At 46.9% G+C, this 23,996-nt stretch overlaps 1 protein-coding gene across 4 annotated transcripts; it reads left to right on the top strand.

Moving 5' to 3' along the window:
• Positions 1-5,808: 5,808 nt before the first annotated feature.
• LOC310862834 (calcium-binding and coiled-coil domain-containing protein 1-like) lies at positions 5,809-23,996 on the top strand. 4 transcript variants are annotated; one of them, XM_083770939.1, is made up of 15 exons: positions 5,809-6,087; positions 6,149-6,201; positions 8,661-8,810; positions 10,347-10,461; positions 10,674-10,852; positions 11,462-11,674; positions 12,680-12,828; positions 14,237-14,306; positions 17,261-17,515; positions 18,851-18,979; positions 20,750-20,848; positions 21,614-21,710; positions 22,016-22,122; positions 22,387-22,451; positions 23,002-23,995. In XM_083770939.1, exons 3-15 carry the CDS (start codon positions 8,673-8,675, stop codon positions 23,024-23,026), a joined length of 1,641 nt encoding a protein of 546 aa, XP_083627065.1. In that variant the 5' UTR covers positions 5,809-6,087; positions 6,149-6,201; positions 8,661-8,672; the 3' UTR covers positions 23,027-23,995. The 4 variants fall into 4 exon arrangements, with proteins under 4 accessions (XP_083627065.1, XP_083627067.1, XP_083627064.1 ...); XM_083770941.1 differs by having other exon boundaries at positions 5,809-6,201; positions 20,753-20,848; positions 23,002-23,996; XM_083770938.1 differs by having other exon boundaries at positions 5,809-6,201.

Below are 23,996 nucleotides of genomic sequence, written 5' to 3' on the forward strand. Positions count from 1 at the left end.
TGGAGTCTTCAGATTAATGTTTACTAAGCCTGTACGTCGTTGAGGTTAGAGGACCAGATGGAGTCTTCAGATGAATGTTTACTAAGCCTGTACGTCGTTGAGGTTAGAGGACCAGATGGAGTCTTCAGATTAATGTTTACTATAAACCTGTACGTCGTTGAGGTTAGAGGACCAGATGGAGTCTTCAGATTAATGTTTACTATAAACCTGTACGTCGTTGAGGTTAGAGGACCAGATGGAGTCTTCAGATTAATGTTTACTATAAGCCTGTACGTCGTTGAGGTTAGAGGACCAGATGGAGTCTTCAGATTAATGTTTACTATAAGCCTGTAAGTCGTTGAGGTTAGAGGACCAGATGGAGTCTTCAGATTAATGTTTACTATAAACCTGTACGTCGTTGAGGTTAGAGGACCAGATGGTGTCTTCAGATTAATGTTTACTATAAGCCTGTACGTCGTTGAGGTTAGAGGACCAGATGGAGTCTTCAGATTAATGTTTACTATAAACCTGTACGTCGTTGAGGTTAGAGGACCAGATGGAGTCTTCAGATTAATTTTTACTATAAACCTGTACGTCGTTGAGGTTAGAGGACCAGATGGAGTCTTCAGATTAATGTTTACTAAGCCTGTACTGTCGTTGAGGTTAGAGGACCAGGTGGAGTCTTCAGATTAATGTTTACTATAATCCTGTACGTCGTTGAGGTTAGAGGACCAGGTGGTGTCTTCAGATTAATGTTTACTATAAGCCTGTACGTCGTTGAGGTTAGAGGACCAGGTGGTGTCTTCAGATTAATGTTTACTATAAGCCTGTACTGTCGTTGAGGTTAGAGGACCAGGTGGTGTCTTCAGATTAATCCATTCTGGACGGTCCGGAACCCCTTTTGGTGTTTTAAACATTATGTTATAATTTAGCCATTGATAAATAGCAGATCTACAAGCTCATAGCACGCCACCGAGTGCCGTGCTATGAACTTGTATAGGTCTGCTATTTTTTGAAAAATCGTAAAAATGTGGCGCAGATATTTTACATTTAATACATATTCTTTCAAAGTGAATGTTTTTAACTCAGGTCTAAATGGATTGATGCAAAACATGCCACGTTGCACACAGAATGGAGCTAATGTGGAGTTTGCATGTTCTCCCCGTGTCCCCTAGGGTAGGTACCCTCACAAAAACATGCAGTAATCCTGGTCTCTAAACTGCCTCCCCCTGGCCAGCCAGGGCGCCTGATGGAGGGGAAAGGAACTGGTCTCTACACTGCCTCCCCCTGGCCAGCCGGGGCGCCTGATGGAGGGGAAAGGAACTGGTTGGAATAACGTGTTCCTTCCACGCGCTACGTCCAACCAGGGAAACTCCCCCCTGTCAGGTGTAAAGGAGCAACTTGGACACTCAGGCATGAAGGAAGCATGAGTTCAAGTCCGTTGCTCTCCCCTTGTCCCCCATATATGGGGACTAGGTTGGTGGAGGGTGTGTAGAGCCCAGGATCACATTAGATGATTGACACAGGGGTGAAAAATGGGTTACAAAATCGTGGGATAAAAAATATAGTTAAAAAAAGAAAGAAAAAAGAATGGAGCTAAACCCTCATCTTCACATCTTACTGTGAAATGCTCTGACCCCCCCTCTCCCCCCCAGCCCCCCCCCCCCCCCCCCCCCCTGCAAGTCTTACTTACACCACACACACACACACACACACATTGCATCATCCTCCGATTTATCTCTCTTTCTAAGTAACCGACCTACAAGTTCTACACGTGTTGGATCGTGTTGAGTTGGAGACTCCAGTGGGCTTGTAGATCGAATGGCTATTTTGGTTCCATGACGACGCCAGTCCACAGGCCTGCAGTTAAAATGAGGAGGAGATCCAGTAACGACAACAAAGCAGCAACAGGCCTGTCTCTGAGAGAGCACACATAGTCTCTCATAGTCTCTCACCCCAAGTGAGGGAGCATACATAGGGCTGTATTTTGCGTGTCTTAAGTACCAGGTCTTATTCCCTAACTTGAGTAAACTAAAGACCTGGAGGCGTGGTCAATGCTCTTTGGCCACTCAGAATAGCCAAATGGCATTGATCACGCCTCCAGGTCTTTAGTTTACTCAAGTTAGGGAATAAGACCTGGTACTTAAGACACGCAAAATACCCATAGTCTCTCATAGTCTCTCACCCCAAGTGAGAGAGAGCATACATCGTCAGCCCTAGCTTTTCTCACACTGGAGTGGCTGCAAAAACAAATCCTAAAAACGCAACCATATTTTAAAATACAGAATATAATTTCTGCACGAATAGTGATGATGATGACTTAGTAATCAGGGACACCAATGAATTCCTGTTCCGATTAACCACCGTTAAAGGTTTTATGACATTCATTTTAATTTATTTTTGTTTTTGTTTTAGGTTTTATGACCTCAATTACACCCAAAAAACCTGAACTTTGAACATTCAGTGGATTTTCTGTGGTCTGAAGTTTTCTTTAGGGTTTGGAAGCCTTTTGAGCTACAATGAAAACAGGCAACACAGTGAAACAGTGACATCTGCTGGCAAATCCCATTGACATATATGGGATTTGCATCACAAACAGCCGGGGAAATCAGAGCACCTGTTTGAGCCAGAAAACCCCAGATCACAGAAAATCTACTGAATGTTAAAAGTTCATGTTTTTTGGGTGCAATTGAGATTAGAAAACCTTTTTTTTAATGTCACAATCCCTTTAAGAAAAAGATATCTGTGATGATTAGTTTATATTTAATAACAGTGTGTTTGAAAAAGATATCTGTGATGATTAGTTTATAATTAATAACATGTGCAGCTGGTGTGGAACACTTGGCAACGTTGGACGTGGTTGCATTTGACCCTGATTTATCCTTTGGCAGTACAACGGTGCCTCGCACCACAAATAGCCCGAGTTCCCTACCAGGAAAGTCCCCCCCCCCCCCCTCAGGGTGGCTGTGCCACCTTTGTACCACTGAGCATATGTTGGGCAGCAGAGCAGAGGTCGCTGGACATCCTGGCATTCCTCAGGGTAACTGACCCATATTCCATCTCGCTGCTGGTCAGCACTTACTTACACTGTAGGCATTCAGCAGACGCTGTGAATCCAGAGACACGTCCAGTATAAGCAAGGACAACACATGGTAATAATAGTCATCTATAAGGATCATCAAGCAGACCTAAACAACCTATCAATAGACTAACGGTAGAATATCGATACTCTGTTCCATTGAAACTAGGTGCTGCACGATTCTTGATCAAAATGTGAATCTCGATATTCCTCCGCAATAATTGAGTTCTCGATTCTCACACGATTCTCTTTTATTCTCCATGAAAATATGTGTTATCTTCAGTTTGTAGTTGCTGAACAACATTACTACATTAATTATATATAAATATGTATTGTCTTTAGTCTGTAGTTGCTGAACAACATTACTACATTAATTATATATAAATATGTATTGTCTTTAGTCTGTAGTTGCTGAACAACATTACTACATTAATTATATATAAATATGTATTGTCTTTAGTCTGTAGTTGCTGAACAACATTACTACATTAATTATATATAAATATGTATTGTCTTTAGTCTGTAGTTGCTGAACAACATTACTACATTAATTATACTAGTCCTTACCCGTTGTGAGATATTTGCCCCCCCCCTTGTGGCCGTGAAGGGTACTGCGCCCGGGTGCGTTTGTAATTGACTAATACATTAATTAATAATCATTAATGTGTCAAATCGGGCTTCGTTATGCCCTCCATATTCATATGGTCAATGCCTGTGTGAAAAGTGGGAGTGATTGGTGCAGGCAGTAAGGAGTTACGGCACTGTTTCTGACAGACACACACACACACACGGACACACACTCAGACATTCGGTTAATTATAGTATGATATAAATATGTATTGTCTTTAGTCTGTAGTTGCTGAACATTACTACGTTCAAAATGTGTCACCTGGAGCCATAATTGTCTACTGTCTTTAAACATCAAAGTGCTTAAAGACTTAAACCTCTTAAAGTCTCTCTATTGTAGCAAAACACGAGAGTAACTACAGACAACTGAACTAGTTCTGCACCGTTCTTCACAAAATGAGGTGTCATACAGTAGGTGTGTGAATCTAGAGCATTTTTTACATTAATTGTGCAGCACTAATTTAATCTATAAACATTATATAAAAGGAAAGGGACTATGTTTACCCAGGGTAACTGGACTAAGGAAAGGAAAGGTACTATGTTTACCCAGGGTAACTGGACTAAGGAAAGGAAAGGTACTATGTTTACCCAGGGTAACTGGACTAAGCTCAAGAACTTGTTTACAGCCAGGCCCTGCTCATAGAACATTTCATGGTAGGGGTTCAATGCCTTGTCCAAGGGCACTTCAGCTGTGGTAATTTTAACGTGCCGGTCCGGGGATACGAACTATAGCGACCTTCACGATATCAAGACCGCTCCGCAAACCGTTCGGCCACCGCTGCCCTATGATGCCAACAATGACCTAGCATCTGTCTACATAGCATGCTATCTAGTCAACATGTTACCATCTGTCTACGTATACTGAAACTACTACTGCAACTACAACTGTATAAAAAAGATGCAGGATTTGGAGCTGGAAACAAAACCTTATAGATGTGCAGGGCAGTCACACGTCTATAACGTTAGGTCACGTTCACTAAAACAAAGAAAATCTGTCATCAGAAATCATTCTATTTATCCAAAAACAGATGCTACTATACTATGTTGTACAGTAAAACATGTAAATTACAATGTGACACCTGAGCTTGTAGATCTGTGGTGACGCGTTGTGAGCTTGTAGATCTGTGGAATACTCTACTCCACATGTAAATCACAATGTAACCTGTTGTGAGCTTGTAGATCTGTGGAATACTCTACTCCACATGTAAATCACAATGTAACCTGTTGTGAGCTTGTAGATCTGTGGAATACTCTACTCCACATGTAAATCACAATGTAACCTGTTGTGAGCTTGTAGATCTGTGGAATACTCTACTCCACATGTAAATCACAATGTAACCTGTTGTGAGCTTGTAGATCTGTGGAATACTCTACTCCACATGTAAATCACAATGTAACCTGTTGTGAGCTTGTAGATCTGTGGAATACTCTACTCCGCATGTAAATCAATGTAACCTGTTGTGAGCTTGTAGATCTGTGGAATACAGAATAAGGACAAAAAAAACCTCAGCCTGACTGAGCTGCATGGTCAGCAGGTCAGGAGGTCGCCTGTTTATTGAGACCAATCAATAGTCTGATTAAAACCAGATAATGTTCCATTCAGGAATGGAAGGTGTAATGATGTCGGATTGTGAAAGATTGAAGAGTACCATCTATGTTTGGTAAACACACTGCATATAAATACTGTGTGTGTGTGTGTGTGTGTGTGTGTGTGTGTGTGTGTGTGTGTGTGTGTGTGTGTGTGTGTGTGTGTGTGTGTGTGTGTGTGTGTGTGTGTGTGTGTGTGTGTGTGTGTGTGTGTGTGTGTGTGTGTGTGTGTGTGTGTGTGTGTGCACGTGTGACACATATACTGTTGCTGTCTATTTTCAGGGTCATTGGGCTTCATAGCAGATGTACAGCCCCCCTCCCCCCTCCACTTCCTCCAACTCCACTTCCTCCAACTCCAGTTCTTAGAAAAGGCAGAAGGATCGCTTCATCAACAACAACTAAAGGATACTAGATGGACGGTATCCGGTAACCGCCATGTTTACATGGATGATATTGTAGTCTCCGGTAACGACCAGCCGTGGTTGTGATTGAAAGAAAGGGATTTGGAGTCCAGCCTTCACAGATCTACCGTGGCGCCGTGACGTCAGGGAACTGCATCTCCCATGAGTGAGCGCAGCATCCACAAGGTTTATACATATGGTCCACGCAGCCGTCCCCACGCTTCAGTTGTTGATAGAAAGTTGAGCCAGAGAGACCAGGAGAGGATCATCACAGACCGAGACGCACACACCGCTTCACAAGACTGAAGATACTTCTCTAGAGAATCTCTGCTCAGACTGAGACGCACACACAGCTTCACGAGACTGAAGATACTTCTCTAGAGAATCTGCTCAGACTGAGACGCACCAAGGCTTCACGAGACTGAAGATAAATCTCTAGAGAATCTCTGCTCAGACTGAGACGCACACAGCGCTCCACGAGACTGAAGAGGAGAAGTACATCTCTAGAGAATCTCTGCTCACCATCAGGTAGGTTTTAAAGCCACACCTGTTCTTACTGTGGTTAACCCATTTTGGACTGCGGTTAATTAACAGTTTTATTTAAAAAAAAAACTATGTTTCTATGTAACTGGTGCTCAACCTTTTTCATGTCAAGGACCCACAGAATTACCTGTATTTGGACCCCCATCTGAAAACATGTTGTTTCCAGCGACCTCCCAGATGCAAAGATTTGAGTTAAAAACGTTCACTGTAATGTTGAAAGAATAAATATTTGCGCCACATTTTCAGGATCTTTCAAAGATAGCTAAAGTATGAGTGATTATCAACTTTTTTCCCCCTCCTGAAGAGGACAAAATAATAACACACTTACTGTAGTAGGCTACATACTTGTAGTCTGCGTTCCTTGAATAACAAGAACACACCAATGTCTTCCTCAGTCTTAGGGACTTCTATTGGTATTTCTGTCCCTTCATGACAAATATGCAAACAAAGGAAATGTCTATTTAATGAAATCATCTATTTACCTACTGTAATGCAAATCAATGCATACCGTACATTCATTGGCGTGGCATCTATAAGTTAATTTGTTTTAAGGATGTCAGTGACTAGTTAAATAATCAGAGAGAGAGAGAGAGGTGGTACCATCTGGGTGACCTGATTCAGGACACCTTCCACCCATGTGTCCCCAGGAGGATGGGTGGGTGGATGGAGGGAGGGATGGACGGGTCGGTGGATGGATGGATGGATGGACAGGTGGATGGATGGATGGGTGGATGGATGGATGGACAGACAGGTGGATGGATGGATGGATGGAGGAATGGATGGACGGGTGGGTGGATGGATGGCAGCCCTGTCTCTCTTCATTATGTCCAGCTGTGAGAGTTTGTCTATACCTGCGAGAGACGGCATAAAAAAATGCCAAACATAAATCTTCCAAAAGAGAGAGGGACGTCCTACCACTTGAATCCTCTGTTATAGACGTAACCCATTTAGACATTAGACGCTTTCATGTCAAGGAGAAGATTAAAAAATAAAAAGTAAAAAAAGATTTCTCAAAAACGTTGAGGATCTCCAAGCTTGTACATCTGTTTTAAACCGCAGTTCTATATCCTAAAGTCTTTTTTTTTTCTACATATGTTGCCAGATCTATATATATAGCTTCAAATCTTAAATTACAACAGATGCTTTCCAGGTTTTAATGGGGGGTTTTAAAACTGGAACTGATTTGTAATAGTTTGTCCTGCTCTGTTATTGAGACGGTCAGATTATGGTGTCAAAGCAGGTCAGGATGTGCCACACGTGCGAAGCGATGTTTGTAAACACATGGCGCCGTCGGTCGTCATCATCGACCGCCGGCATGCTGTGACTGTTGGCCCACCGTGGCATGCCATTCCTGCACCCGTGCTCTCTCTCTCTCTCTCTCTCTCTCTCTCTCTCTCTCTCGCTCTCATATCCACTTTCCATCAGCTGTTTTCATCCAGGCGGTAAAGGGGTACACATTAATCAGACCAGTGTGTGTCCAGTGGAAACCTCGTATGAATCTGATCTCAGGTCAGAATGGGTTAATCAGACCAGTGTGTGTCCAGTGGAAACCTCGTATGAATCTGATCTCAGGTCAGAATGGGTTAATCAGACCAGTGTGTGTCCAGTGGAAACCTCGTATGAATCTGATCTCAGGTCAGAATGGGTTAAAAGGGGACACATTCCTGCGTATCACCCATGTTTTCCCTCGGGCCTGTAAACCATCCATAGGGCTATAGGAGTCGGACAAACGCATTTGTGTCACCTTTTAACCATTATTTTAAACTCTATATAGCTGTTGAGAAATAGCAGATCTATAAGCTCGTACGAGCCGCGCTGCGAGCTTGTAGATCTGCTATTTGTTTTTAAATATCATGACAATGTGGCGCAAATCTTTGAATCTATATCTTCTTTCACGGTGAACGTCCCTGGAACAAGGCAGCCACTTACATATTACGTTTTAGAACCACTGTCATAGAAAATATGTTTTTTTCCAGAAGACATTTTTGTAGAATCTGTTGTCGGGTCATAATGGATTAATTCACCGGTATCACGTGTCCATGTTTTCCTTCCAGCCCAGCGACAGCATGGACAATAAGCAGGAGGTCCAGGTCTTAATGTTTCCATGTTTTCCTTCCAGCCCAGCGACAGCATGGACAATAAGCAGGAGGTCCAGGTCTTAATGTTTCCATGTTTTCCTTCCAGCCCAGCGACAGCATGGACACCCAGCTTCAGGTCCAGGTCTTAATGTTTCCATGTTTTCCTAGCAGCCCAGCGACAGCATGGACACCCAGCAGGAGGTCCAGGTCTTAATGTTTCCATGTTTTCCTTCCAGCCCAGCGACAGCATGGACACCCAGCTCCAGGTCCAGGTCTTAATGTTTCCATGTTTTCCTTCCAGCCCAGCGACAGCATGGACAATAAGCAGGAGGTCCAGGTCTTAATGTTTCCATGTTTTCCTTCCAGCCCAGCGACAGCATGGACACCCAGCTCCAGGTCCAGGTGGTGTTCCGTAACGTAGCCCCGGTCTGCTACCCCCAGAGTCCAGTGGAATGCCACTACAGCCTGACGGCAGAGCACAGCTGGAGCGGCCGCGACTGGATCGGACTGTTCCAGGTTAGACCTCCTCGCATCTCCATTATCTGCATGCTTACACTTTAACCCATTCAGGCCTGACCTCGAAATTAAAAAGAAATCTTCTAAATCCTTCAGTTTTCTGAAATATATATTTTCACGATTTTTCAAAAATAGCCGATCTACATTCTACAAGCTCGTAGCGCGCCACCGAGCGCGCCACCGAGCGCGCCAACAAGCACGCCACCAGAGTGACTATAGTCGCGTTATATCGATTCACGTTTGAAAGGCCCTTAAGTGTTGTTTTTTTTTCCTCCCCGTAAATTCACGCTCTATCTGATCGTGAAACCACAGCATCACACAAAAGCATCAACAGTAGCTGATGCGCAAAGCTCAAAACGTGATCCGACGTGACGTGTTTTGAGCTTGTAGATCTGCTATACTTTTGCTGTTTTTGAATCCAGAATTTTAACAATTTTGGCCATAATGAGGTTTCCACCCGACTGAGACAATATTAACTAGGAATGCTTTCTCTCGAGGTGCCGAGCAGAGCTCAGAGCGCCGAGGTTACTACATAACCATGAGGTTAATTCACACTTTGTCAAGTCCCGCCCATGGTTCATGTTTAGACAAAAATCCTCTCTCTCTCTCTCCATCCACTACCATTGAAATAAGGTGTTTTCCAGTTGCTTCGTATTGATATTCTGTGCATTCAATTCTTATTTTAAACTTTAAACGTGTCAGTAAAAAGGAACATCACAGGTAGATCATGTTTGTTTTAAAGTTTCTTCCAAAAAATGATGTTTTACCAAATTCAACATAAACTAGAACTGCACTCTGTCGAGTGCATACTTGCTTGTTGCACACTAGTAGGCCATTAATGCCCTACTAGTGCGCAAGCAGAGCGCGCAAGTACTTTCGACCGCTACAAACTGTCAAATCTCAGTAATGACTACTTGGTAGTAATGACTACCAATGACACTCTGGCATTGGGTCCTTTAATCCACATATTTCTTACGTCATCATTGAGAGCTATACATATATACTATGTATATATGTATATGTAATTTGTAAGTTGATTAGCGGTATACTGTGGTTACTTTGCGCCGTACGCAGTCCCAGCCAACCACTTTTGATGTGTATGCACCGTCCCAGCAAATTGTGCCTGATACGGCAGTGGTGCCAGATTACATACATGTATACACAGGAGCATTACCTTTAATCCTCCCAACACTAAAACATATCGTCATTACGTCACCATCGAAAACCAATTACACTCTGGCATTGGGTCCTTTAATCCACATATTTCTTACGTCATCATTGAGAGCTAGTTATACATATACACACACCATGTAATCTGGTCCCAGCAAATCAGGCACAATTTGCTGGGACGGTGCATACGCATCAAAAGTGGCGGGTTGGCTGGGTCGGTGCGTACGAGCCGGGCGAAACTACTTTTGCGGTCTGCTTGCGCAAGTAACAAGGAGGAACCAGGGCGGAAGAGAGCCTGCTGGTTGGTCAGTCAGAGACCAATCGGACGGGCTGACCAATGAATGGTCAAATTGTTCTCTGCTACAGGTGGGCTGGACGTCCGTGAAGGATTACCACACCTACGTTTGGGCCAGCGCCCCCGAAGGCCCGATGATGGATTACACCGAGGGGACACAGGTCAACGGGTGTGCTCTGTTCACTGGTAGGTCAAAGGTCAACCCCAGCCCTAACCCCAGCCCCTAACCCCAGACCCTAACCCCAGCCCCTAACCCCTAACCCCAGCCCCTAACCCCAGACCCTAACCCCAGCCCCTAACCCCAGCCCCTAACCCCAGCCCCTAACCCCAGAATGTGTCTCTCTCTGCAGCGTTATACCTGCCCAGGCCCTAACCCCAGAATGTGTCTCTCTCTGCAGCGTTCTACCTGCCCAGCCCCGGCGAGACGCAGTACCAGTTCGTGTACGTGGCGGAAGGGGGAGAGGTCAGAGGTCAGAGTGGCTCCTTCACCTTCTCCACTCCCAAACCTCCCGTGGAGCTGGAGACCCTGAAGGAGGAGCAGGACGGAGAGGAGATGTCCAGGGCTACGCTGTTACAGGTGACTGGAGAATATAGTGTCCAGAGCTACGCTGTTACAGGTGACTGGAGAATATGGTGTCCAGACAGAGCTACACTGTTACAGGTGACTGGAGAATATGGTGTCCAGACAGAGCTACGCTGTTACAGGTGACTGGAGAATATGGTGTCCAGACAGAGCTACGCTGTTACAGGTGACTGGAGAATATGGTGTCCAGACAGAGTTACACTGTTACAAGTGACTGGAGAATATAGTGTCCAGAGCTACGCTGTTACAGGTGACTGGAGAATATGGTGTCCAGACAGAGCTACACTGTTACAGGTGACTGGAGAATATGGTGTCCAGACAGAGCTACGCTGTTACAGGTGACTGTAGAGTATGGTGTCCAGAGTTACACTGTTACAGGTGACTGTAGAATATGGTGTCCAGAGTTACACTGTTACAGGTGACTGTAGAATATGGTGTCCAGAGCTACACTGTTACAGGTGACTGTAGAATATGGTGTCCAGACAGAGCTACGTGGTTCAGGTTACCAGATTATGGTCCAAACCTCCAAACCTTTTATCCCATACTGTCAGTGACGTGATTCTTAGGCCCTCATCCTCTCTCCCCCCCCCCCCCCTCCCCCAGACCCAGCTGTCAGAGTGCCAGCGGCTGGTCTCAGAGGTCCAGCGTGCCCTGGACATGGAGAGGCAGGAGGTGGAGCGGCAGACGGAGAGCGGCCGTAGGGCACGCAGCGTGTGGGAGGAGGAGAGAGGAGCCATGAAGGAGGTGGTCTCTGAGCTCCGCGAGAAGCTCCGCCTCGCCCTGGAGCAGCTGAGGAGAATGGAGGGCAGACACCAGGTATACACACACAGCGCCCCCTGGAGGCCCGTAGAGGAGAGACACTCAGACACCAGGTATACACAGCGCCCCCTGGAGGCCCGTAGAGGAGAGACACTCAGACACCAGGTATACACAGCACCCCCTGGAGGCCCGTAGAGGATCTGTTGTATTCCTGCCTGTTAAATGGTAAATGGTGCATTTATATAGCGCCTTTATCCAAGGCGCTTTACAGAGATTGTGCATTACATTCACCCATTCATACACCGATGGCAGCAGAAACCATGCAAGGCACCAACTAGCACATCGGGAGCAATTAGGGGTTCAGTGTCTTGCTCAAGGACACTTCGACAGTAACTCTGGGGGAGCCCGGGTTCGAACTGGCAACCTTACGGTTACCATCCAGGCACTCTACCCCTGAGCCACCGCCGCCCCCGTTCTGTTCTGTCGCTGTGTCCATTATTTCATTCCTTCGTTCACTCCTTCTCCCGCTGCTCTGTTTGTTGTTTGTTTTTATGTCCACCTGACTTCTATCTAGACCAATCGCATTGCCCGGAGCTCAGCGTGCAAAACCACCTGACTTCCATCTAGACCAATCGCATTGCCCGGAGCTCAGCGTGCAGAACCACCTGACTTCTTTTTTTAAAATATATTTTTTATTTCACGATTTTGTAACCCATTTTTCACCCCTGTGTCAATCATCTAATGTGATCCTGGGCTCTACACACCCTCCGCCAACCTGGGGAGAGCAACGGACTTGAACTCATGCTTCCTTCATGCCTGAGTGTCCAAGTTGCTCCTTTACACCTGACAGGGGGGAGTTTCCCTGGTTGGACGTAGCGCGTGGAAGGAACACGTTATTCCAACCAGTTCCTTTCCCCTCCATCTGGCGCCCCGGCTGGCCAGGGGGAGGCAGTTTAGTGACCAGGATTACCACCTGACTTCTATCTAGAGTAGACCAATCACATTGCCCGGAGGGAGACATCTCTGTCAGTAAAAACAGACTTCTTGTCTTGTGTCTGAAAGGACGTTCAGTTCACTCGTGAGAACATGACGTCAGAGCTGAGCAGCCTCTGGACGGAGAAGGCAGAGAATCAGCAGAAGATCAGCGACCTGGAGGAGACCATCAGGACCCTCACAGACCGCGCTGCAGAGACAGACACACTGATGGACAGGTAACTGACAGAGAGACAGACACACTGATGGACAGGTAACTGACAGGGAGACAGACACACAGCTAGACAGGTAACTGACAGGGAGACAGACACACTGATGGACAGGTAACTGACAGGGAGACAGACACACTGATGGACAGGTAACTGACAGAGAGACAGACACACTGATGGACCGGTAACTGACAGAGACAGACACACTGATGGACAGGTAACTGACAGAGACAGACACACTGATGGACAGGTAACTGACAGGGAGACAGACACACTGATGGACAGGTAACTGACAGGGAGACAGACGGGTAACTGACAGGGAGACAGACACACTGATGGACAGTTAACTGACAGAGAGACGGACACACACACACAGATAGACAGGTAACTGACAGAGAGACAGACACACAGCTAGACAGGTAACTGACAGACAGACAGACAGCTAGACAGGTAACTGACAGAGAAACAGACAGGTAACTGACAGGGAGACAGACACACAGCTAGACAGGTAACTGACAGGCAGACAGACACACTGATGGACAGGTAACTGACAGAGAGCCAGACACACAGATAGACAGGTAACTGACAGAGAGACAGACACACTGATGGACAGGTAACTGACAGGGAGACAGACACACAGATAGACAGGTAACTGACAGGGAGACAGACACACAGCTAGACAGGTAACTGACAGACAGACAGCTAGACAGGTATGTGACAGAGAAACAGACAGACAGCTAGACAGGTAACTGACAGAGAAACAGACTGGTAACTGACAGAGAGACAGACAGACAGCTAGACAGGTAACTGACAGGGAGACAGACACACAGCTAGACAGGTAACTGACAGAGAAACAGACTGGTAACTGACAGAGAGACAGACAGACAGCTAGACAGGTAACTGACAGGGAGACAGACACACAGCTAGACAGGTAACTGACAGACAGACAGACACACTGATGGACAGGTAACTGACAGGGAGACAGACACACTGATGGACAGGTAACTGACAGACTGCTAGACAGGTAACTGACAGAGAGACAGACACACAGCTAGACAGGTAACTGACAGACAGACAGCTAGACAGGTAACCGACAGAGAGACAGACAGACAGGTAACTGTCAGAGAGACAGCTAGACAGGTAACTGACAGGGAGACAGACAGGTAACTGACAGAGAGACAGCTAGACAGGTAACTGACAGGGAGACAGACACACAGGCTCCACGCCACGTTGTGAGCTTGTAGATCGGCTGTTTTCACGACATGTATGGAATCTCTTGGATTTTTCTTTTATTTCATCATGAAATTACTGAGAGAAAAAAAGCACTGCATTTTGTTTTAAATTCATGAAAATCAAGAAAAAGCTTTTTTTGGACAAACATTTTTGAAAATAGGTTTGTAACTCGTCCGTCCCACAGGATGAAGGAGAGAGAGAAGAAGCTGTCCACTCAGATGAAACACGAAGAGGACAAGAGGAAGGCTCTGCAGGTTCATAATATATCATCATCATCATCATACTATAATTCAGTCAGTGTCTGTCTGTGTGTTTGTGTGTGTGTTTGTGTGTGTGTGTGTGTGTGTGTGTGTGTGTGTGTGTGTGTGTGTGTGTGTGTGTGTGTGTGTGTGTGTGTGTGTGTGTGTGTGTGTGTGTGTGTGTGTGTGTGTGTGTGTGTGTGTGTGTCAGAAACACCGCAGTAGCTCCTCACTGCCTGCACCAATAGCTCCCACTTTTCACACAGGCATTGACCATAATAATATGGAGGTCTTAACCATTTAACAAATTATGAATTAATAATGAATTTATTAGTGAATAAAAAATGCGAAAACGCACCCAGGGTGCAGTACCCCCCGCGGCCACAAGGGGGGGGGCAATATCTCAATATCTATTCTTATATATATATATATATATCTATGTCGTTCTCAAACTTTCTCATGTCAAGGACCCCCAAAGATATCTGTGTTTGGCCGCCGACCCCCATTTGAATTATGTTGTTCCAGGGACCCCCCCCCCCCCGCCAGAAGCAAAGATTTTAGTTTAAAACGTTCACACGTTTGAATATATATTCAAAGATTTGCACCACATTTTCACGATTTAAAGAAAATAGCAGATCTGCACTATGAGCTTGTAGATCTGCTATTTTTCAATAGCTAAAGTATAACATAATGCTTGTTCCCGTCCTGAATGGGTTAAACCACTGTGACCAGTGGGTGGTGTTTGTTGTCACGGTAATGTGAGCAGGGTTGCCAAGTTTGCTTATTTACCGCGATCCAACATTTCGTTGATGTATTTACTATAAATAGCCATAGGTTTGGGGAGCAGTGTGAGTCATACTGAGTGACAGAATGTCTCTGGTGTTTCTACTTATTAAACCCTGGATAAAGTATGTGTGTAATAGTATAATAAATGACTAAAACATTCATCATTATAGACATACATAGTATTTATAATGATAAATGCATCAAATCCTTTTTTATTAGGATTATATGACCAAATTGTCGATAATTATTGGGCTTGTTTCGGCTTGTTTCTCGAGGGGAGATTTATCTTATTTCTCTGGCAAGTCGAGTCGGCTTGTTTTCGGCTAGTTTTTGGAGGTGGGTCGGCTTATATTTCTCTCATGAGAGTTGGCAACAGTGAATGTGAGACTGTGCTCTAAAGCTGCCTGCCTAATGGGAGTTTATTTATTCCAAGCCGTCGGGCCGTAGAAGCAGAAAGCTGCTGCTTGCACACAGTACACACCCGATATATATATAACTATACTCACATGGCAGAGCTCTCTGTCAGCCATCCAAGGCACATTTACATCTCCAGGCGTCAGCAGTGTGAGTGACATTATGGCCACATAGCATCAGTTAATACCCCCATACCTTCACCTCGTATGCCCCGACTTCACACTCTGCTGCGTTCACATGCTGCAAATAGCCGATCTATAAGCTTACAATGTGTTTTGCTGTGAAGCGCCGTGGCCTTGTAGATCAGCTATTTGTTTTGCAAACGACACCGCACGGTGCACGACAAAGTGTTTATTTATTTTCCAATGATGTTTTATTGGTTTTATACATTTATTTATAATAATATCCGTATACACAACGGGGGACAAGATCACACAACCTAGATATCTTTACAGCAGTGGTTTTCAACCAGTATGATCTTTAACTCTTGAAAGTGTAAAATGAAACCAAATGGACCCGTACAGGTCCTTTTGGCTTCATTTTAAATCATTGTTAAACATCTGCATTAGGCTACTTCATTTGCAACACAATCTAGACACAATCAGAGAATGTAGAAGAATTGTTATTTTGATCAACGACAAACATGTTTTTTTAATGTTTTTTTGTTTGTTTGTTTTAATTGCTATAATCCGGTATGCAAATGACAACATGCACAATGGATTTTCATTATATTTCTTATTATTTATTATTCTTTTGTGGCAACGAGGGCCAAACCTAACCTGACTTTGCCAGATGGGGGCAGTATTGGGTAACCATGTTCCCCAACACCACAACCATCTGGGACCTCTCAGGGAGTTCAGCTAACACCGAACCGCTCCCGGTTCGAACCAATCAGCGTGAGCTAAGGGCGGGATATGTGCGAAACCGGATGTGAAGCTATATAGACACGTCAATATGATTGGTTGTGTTTGCACGCCCACACGGTGATAGACGGTCCCATCCAATCATCTACCAAGTATCTTGAAAAAAAGGAACAGCCCCGTCATCGAATTTGCTTCCGCGATCCCAGATCCCCATAAGCTGTGAAACAAATTTGTGTAGCAAGCTTCTTGGATCTGGCAGCGTCAGGTTAGGCCAAAGTGTGTGAGATTTATAGATTTTGGGGCATAACTACATAATATATTAGCAGCTTGTCACCATGTGTCGCATACTGTACACTGTGCAAAACAAAAATTAAATGAACCCTCCATCCATCTTAAACCGCTTATCCGTAGCCGGGTCGCGGGGGCAACAACTCCACCAGAGAGCTCCAGACTTCCCTCTCCAGAGCAACATTAGTGACTTCCAAGGCCATTGAGTCGATGTCTTTCCTCCAACTGCGACTTGGTCTCCTCCCAGTGGGACGTGATCCTTGGTCTGCCCCGGGGTCTCCTCCCAGTGGGACGTGGTCCTTGGTCTGCCCCGGGGGTCTCCTCCCAGTGGGACGTGGTCCTTGGTCTGCCCCGGGGGTCTCCTCCCAGTGGGACGTGATCCTTGGTCTGCCCCGGGGTCTCCTCCCAGTGGGACGTGGTCCTTGGTCTGCCCCGGGGGTCTCCTCCCAGTGGGACGTGGTCCTTGGTCTGCCCCGGGGTCTCCTCCCAGTGGGACGTGATCCTTGGTCTGCCCCGGGGTCTCCTCCCAGTGGGACATGCCTCAAGGGCAAAAGGGCACTACTTCGTGTCTATCTGTTCCCATCCTCTCCTGTCCTCCTGTCCTAACCCCCCCCCCAGGTGGAGATGGAGGGGTCCCGGGCGGAGGTCCGGGAGCTGCGGGAGCGCCTGGCGTCCGGGGAGCACGTCACCGAGGCGCTGCGCAAGGAGCTGTACGAGGCGGGCCAGCAGAGAGACCACACCCACGCAGACCTGCACAAGGCCCGCCTCCACAAGGCCCAGCTCAGCCTGCAGATGTCCGACGAGAACCTGGCCTTCTACGAGGGCCGTGCCGCCTGGGCCCTGGAGAGAGAGGCCCTGAGGCAGGCCGCCGAGGTGAGATAGACCCCTCTGATAGACCCCCTGATAGACCCCCTATAGACCCCCTGATAGACCCCCTAAGGCTGTCCCCAAACATTCAAGGTTCGAATGTTCGCTCGTTAGGGTTGGCACTCGAATCTTAATTAATGGGCTTGAACCATTCGTTTTTTTATTTAATTTTTTTAATACAAATAAATATTATTATTAATAAATACTTTTTTATTAACTCGAAAATATATCTCGGAGAGAATGTGATATGAGCATGTCAAAAAAAGTAAGTTTCTAGTGCATTCCTGTCGGAAGTTGTTGTGCTGTCCCTCTCCAAAATCCCCTGTGCACATTAATTTGGTGATGGGCCTGCAGCCAATCAGCCAATCAGCAACAAACACACACACACAAGTCATTTTGTTTGTGAGGGAAGTGCAGCAGTGCACTAAACTACATACATACATGTGTCCAGCTTGTTTATGTTTGGTTTCCAACTTTCCATCCATTGTGTGTATAATTCGACTGCGTTGCGCGGCGGCGCGGCCGATCTACAAGCTCACAAAGCGCCGCGTTGTGAGCTTGTAGATCTGCTCTAATTCTGCAGCACATGCCTACACGACACTGCGCTGCTCAGAGGGGGGAAACAGGGGGCCCGACGACAGGGCGGCCGGGCGTCGCTTAACGGGAGGATGAAAAAGTGACGCCGGTTGGGAGGAGGAAGCGACGCGCGGCCGTCGGAGGCCCCCCTGGGCGGCCCCCGGCCCCAAACCGACGGCAGCAACTGCGATGGAACGGGCTGCAATATTAGACATTTTTCAGGGAGAACTCTCAGGGCCTCTAGCCGTCGGGGCTCTACGCAGTTGCGTAGTTTGCGTAGTGCTAAAAACCGCCCCTGCACACACACACACACACACACACACACACACCAGCACGATCGCACAATTTGAGAAAAAGGTTAGTTCTCTCTATCTCCCGCTGCGCTCGACAATGCTATATACTTCTCCAGTACAGCAGTGCAGAACCGAGAGAGTGACACATGCTTTTGGATGTAAACTGCGCAGCTAATAGCGGGTGAGACGCGCTGTGCGCTCTGATCGAGACGGTGATTTTTTTTATCAATTAGAAACAAATGGTCCGAATGTTCACTCAGAAATTCCTGCCGAAGTTCGAGTCCTAAAATAAGGGCTAGGGTACAGCCTTACTTCATGGTAAAGTGTCGTTCCCATCCCCCAGAGACACTGCAGTGATCAAACCTCTTCATGTTATCGTTCCCATCCCCCAGAGACACTGCAGTGATCAGACCTCTCGTTCCCATCCCCCAGAGACACTGCAGTGATCAGACCTCTCGTTCCCATCCCCCAGGTGGACCAGAACAAAGTGCAGCAGCTGAGCGCCGAGCTGCGGCAGAAAGAGGCGTGGCTTCAAGAGGAGAGGGCGGAGCGTGAGAAGGTGGAGGCGGAGCTGACCAGAGAGAGAGACGATGATTACAGGGTGAGTCTCATTGAACTACTGCCAGAGAGAGAGAGAGAGAGAGAGGGTGAGTCTCATTGAACTACTGCCAGAGAGAGAGAGAGTGAGGGTGAGTCTCATTGACCTACTGCCAGAGAGAGAGAGAGAGAGAGAGGGTGAGTCTCATTGACCTACTGCCAGAGAGAGAGAGAGAGAGGGTGAGTCTCATTGAACTACTGCCAGAGAGAGAGAGAGAGAGAGGGTGAGTCTCATTGACCTACTGCCAGAGAGAGAGAGAGAGAGGGTGAGTCTCATTGAACTACTGCCAGAGAGAGAGAGAGTGAGGGTGAGTCTCATTGACCTACTGCCAGAGAGAGAGAGAGAGGGTGAGTCTCATTGACCTACTGCCAGAGAGAGAGAGAGGGTGAGTCTCATTGACCTACTGCCAGAGAGAGAGAGAGGGTGAGTCTCATTGACCTACTGCCAGAGAGAGAGCGAGGGTGAGTCTCATTGACCTACTGCCAGAGAGAGAGAGAGAGAGGGTGAGTCTCATTGACCTACTGCCAGAGAGAGAGAGAGAGAGGGAGGGTGAGTCTCATTGACCTACTGCCAGAGAGAGAGAGAGAGAGGGTGAGTCTCATTGACCTACTGCCAGAGAGAGAGAGAGAGAGAGGGTGAGTCTCATTGACCTACTGCCAGAGAGAGAGAGAGAGAGGGTGAGTCTCATTGACCTACTGCCAGAGAGAGAGAGAGGGTGAGTCTCATTGACCTACTGCCAGAGAGAGAGAGAGAGGGTGAGTCTCATTGACCTACTGCCAGAGAGAGAGAGAGAGAGAGAGAGGGTGAGTCTCATTGACCTACTGCCAGAGAGAGAGAGAGAGAGAGAGAGAGGGTGAGTCTCATTGACCTACTGCCAGAGAGAGAGAGAGAGAGAGGGTGAGTCTCATTGACCTACTGCCAGAGAGAGAGAGAGAGAGGGTGAGTCTCATTGACCTACTGCCAGAGAGAGAGAGAGAGAGAGGGTGAGTCTCATTGAACTACTGCCAGAGAGAGAGAGAGAGAGAGAGAGAGGGTGAGTCTCATTGACCTACTGCCAGAGAGAGAGAGAGAGAGAGGGTGAGTCTCATTGACCTACTGCCAGAGAGAGAGAGAGAGAGAGAGAGAGGGTGAGTCTCATTGACCTACTGCCAGAGAGAGAGAGAGAGAGAGGGTGAGTCTCATTGACCTACTGCCAGAGAGAGAGAGAGAGAGGGTGAGTCTCATTGACCTACTGCCAGAGAGAGAGAGAGAGAGAGGGTGAGTCTCATTGACCTACTGCCAGAGAGAGAGAGAGAGAGAATCTCCAAATAGAAGTGTCTGTGTGGCTGAATGAATGAATCTCTCGCTGCATCGTCTCACGTTTCAGAAACTGGAGAAAGACCAGGACTCATTCCATGGCAAGCTCTCTCTCTCTCTCTCTCTCTCTCTCTCTCTCTCTCCCTCTCTCTACACAAATAGACATCAACAGATATCGGTCACATGGTGTCACGTATATATTTATTCTATATATAACAATAACAACACCTGCCCCGAAAAGGGGTTCCCGTCTTGAAAGGTAAAAACCCCAAAAGTCTAGGTACCCTTAATGGGTACCCTAAAGGTAGCCTGATGATCAGACTCAGTAGAGTCAGTCTATGGGCTGGAACCAGGCTACAGCAGAGTGGGCGGGGTCTATCAGGCTACTAAACGGGTACTATTTGTACTTTCTGAACTATTATTTTTTTAAAGCATCTAAAATAAGTTGGGCTGAAGGTTGCACAATACTGCCCCCAGCAGGTGCAGCTGAGCTATGGCAGGCAGGAGGTGCAGGAGATGAAGAGCAGCTTGGAGAGAGTTCAGAAGGAGAGCGAGCAGCAGCAGAAGGAGAACCAGGTACTGGACTATCCCTCACCACAGACAACACCTCAGTTTCCCCCTCCCCTCAGGTTAAGAGTCTGGGTGTCGTCCTCCATTAGCACACTCTCATCCCACACCCACACCAACGCCACCATCCGGTCTGCCTACTTCCACCTCAGAAACCTCCTCCGCCCCCCCCCCCCCCCCCCCCCTAACTCCCCACAATGCCGCAATCCTGCTCTTGTCACCTCCCGCCTGGACTACTGTAATAATTCCCTTCTCTTTGGTCTCCCCCCACAAACTCCTCCATAAACTCCAACTGGTCCAGAACGCTGCTGCCCGTATCGTCACCAGAACCCCTGTCATCAGTCACGTCACCCCCTGTTTTACACCAACTCCACTGGCTCCCCATCAAATACCGTATCCACTTCAAGATCCTTCTACATACATTCAAGGCCATCCATAACCTCACCCCCCCCCCCCCCTTATCTGTCTGACCTTGTCCACGTCGACATTCCCACCCGGTCTCTCAGGTCTGCCTCCTCCGTCAAACTGAAAGTCCTCCCAGCCCGTCTGTCTCTCCACCATGGGGGACAGCCTTCAGCCGCTCTGCCCCTCACCTCTGTTTTATTTTTCTTCTGCTTTTAACTGTGTTCTTGTACTGTTTTTAACCTGTACGGCGACCTTGAGTGCCCTGAAAGGCGCCTTATAAATAAAATGTATTATTAATATAACGTTATAACAGCAGCAGGAGAACCAGTTAAACCAACCCCCCCCCCATGTAAATTCTCCTCCTCTTAGGACCTGAGAGACTACATCCATCAGCTGGAGCCCAAGGTGGTGGAGGAGGAGGAGGAGGAGGAGGAGGAGGAGGAGACATACACTGACTCTGTTGACGGTGAGTTATGAACACGAACATACACACACACACACACACACACACAGTGTAGCGGTGGTGGCTCAGGGGTAGAGTGGCCGGATGGTAACTGGAAGGTTGCCAGGGGGGCGCTAAGCGTCTCCAGAAGGGGCTCATGAGCATTAGTGAGGACCAATTATTATTTTATGAAGATAGGTTGAAAAGTGGTGAAGTGGTCCTTTTTAATATGAACGCCGTAGTTGCCGTATACCCTGCTCTGATCCACTCTCTCCTCATTGGCTCGTACCTGCTCTGATCCTCTCTCTCTCTCCTCATTGGCTCCTCAGCTGTGAAGGAGGCGGAGCAGAAGGAGGCGGGGCCTGTCATCGTGCTCACGCTGTCCTCTCACCGCGAGGTGGACACGCCCCTGGAGTTCATGACCGACGCCATGGATGTACGTATGAGAGAAACCCTGTCGTGTACAGACGCCATGGATGCTCGTATGAACCATTTAGTTAGAGAAACCCTGTCGTTGTACAGACACCATGGATATGCGTATGAACCATTTAGTTAGAGAAACCCTGTGGTTGTACAGACGCCATGGATGCTCGTATGAGAGAAACCCTGTGGTTGTACAGACACCATGGATGCTCGTATGAGACGTGCTCCTCCCGTATCTCCGTATAGTCTTATCTCTCTGTGTCTCTTGGCCGATCAGGAGTGGCGATGCAGTGAGGAGAGTAAGTGCTACGGTCCGTCTCAGCGCACTGAGCCCGCCCTCAGGTGAGAACACCTCCATTCACCCGCTTTAACCCGTTCTGACCTGAGATCAGATTCATACGAGGTTTCCACTGGACACACACACTGGGTCTGATTAACCCCATTCTGACCTGAGATCAGATTCATACGAGGTTTCCACTGGACACACACACTGGGTCTGATTAACCCATTCTGACCTGAGATCAGATTCATACGAGGTTTCCACTGGACACACACTGGTCTGATTAAAGCTGACTTTGATTGATTGACTGAAGTATTTATTAACAGTTTGTAGAATTACAGTACATTTCAAGCACAAACTCAATACAAAGACTGTTAACTGTGAGTGGACGACACCCTAAAGCATTACACTTGTTTACAAGAGGGTCCACCGTGTTCAATTCATCATAACATTTAGAGACGTACAGCTACCAAGTTCTGTTCTGTATCTATCATGTATGTTCAGTGTCTTATGTATGTAACATGTATTTATACGTGTATGTTCTGTGGTGTCTATGCATTTATACAACATGTATGTTCAAGTGATCACCGCTGTGTTCTTGACCAACCACAGTGACAATGATATCTACATGTGGTAGTAACACGGAGGAGCCTGAAGGTGGCGCCGTCGAGACGGATCTGCCAGAGGAACCCTGCGGGCGCGACGCGCTGCCGGGCATCGTCAGGAGTTACATGAAGTGTGCCTTATGTTTGTTTGTCATTAAACTGGTGTTTTGAAGGATTCAGCAGTGGTTTTTCAACCAGTGGTCCTTGAGGGCCGATTCGTACTCCTATTTTAGAGCCGAATAAAAGTGGGTTCGGCTCTGTAGAGCCTACAATGTGACGTCATTTGAGGTTCGGGGGGGGGGGCGGGTACCGTCCTAAAGTCGGCTCTTCGGTGCTACTGAAAATTTCTGACGAGCCGAAATCATTTCGGCTCTACAGCGCCGAAACAGCTGTAAACTAGAAAATTCGCAATTTTAAAAAATTGCAGAGTGTGGTTGCCGCAGTGGCTTACATATGCCCCTCCCACTAATATTGCCAGCCAATTACAATTTCAAGTCACGCCTTAGATCATGCGTAAGTAATTCGGAGGGGATTTAACCCCCGAAATTCATGTTTTTGCGACAAACGGTTACATTTCTCGCATTTGCGGCGCCCCCCTATGGCTTTTAGAACTTGGTTGATTGAACCACCCCGGACATGTGATTTAAATTTGGGATGGATTGGACATTCCGTTCGTGATTTATGGCATTTTTGTGATATAGGCCCCTCCTACTAACTTCGGAAGACGATTACGGCCGAACGATACGCACTACCAAAATTCTGCACCTGGTGTTTTAATCGGATATGTCCAGAGATCATGTGTGCCGATTTCTGTGAGATTTGGACGAAATATGTAGGAGGAAAAGCAAAAAGTTTGTTTTGGACAAAATTCAAAATGGCGGAAAATCCATCATGGCGGAAATGGGCGTGGCCTATATGGGGAGATGCGTCATGACCCAAGGAATCCAGGGAAAAAATTATTTTGATTTTACGACCTACGGTTCAAGAGTTATAAGCCAAAAG

Source organism: Protomyctophum parallelum (genome assembly GCF_964188405.1).
Source record: "Protomyctophum parallelum genome assembly, chromosome: 8".
NCBI classification, from domain to species: Eukaryota; Metazoa; Chordata; class Actinopteri; order Myctophiformes; family Myctophidae; genus Protomyctophum; species Protomyctophum parallelum.

Excerpts from the sequence above, each read along its gene's own strand:
- LOC310862834 (XM_083770938.1), top strand. The coding sequence starts at position 8,673 with ATGGACACCCAGCTCCAGGTCCAGGTGGTGTTCCGTAACGTAGCCCCG. Across the intron at positions 17,516-18,850 it reads CCCTGAGGCAGGCCGCCGAG|GTGGACCAGAACAAAGTGCA; the intron begins GTGAGATAGACC and ends CCCATCCCCCAG. Across the intron at positions 20,849-21,613 it reads AGCAGCAGAAGGAGAACCAG|GACCTGAGAGACTACATCCA; the intron begins GTACTGGACTAT and ends TCCTCCTCTTAG.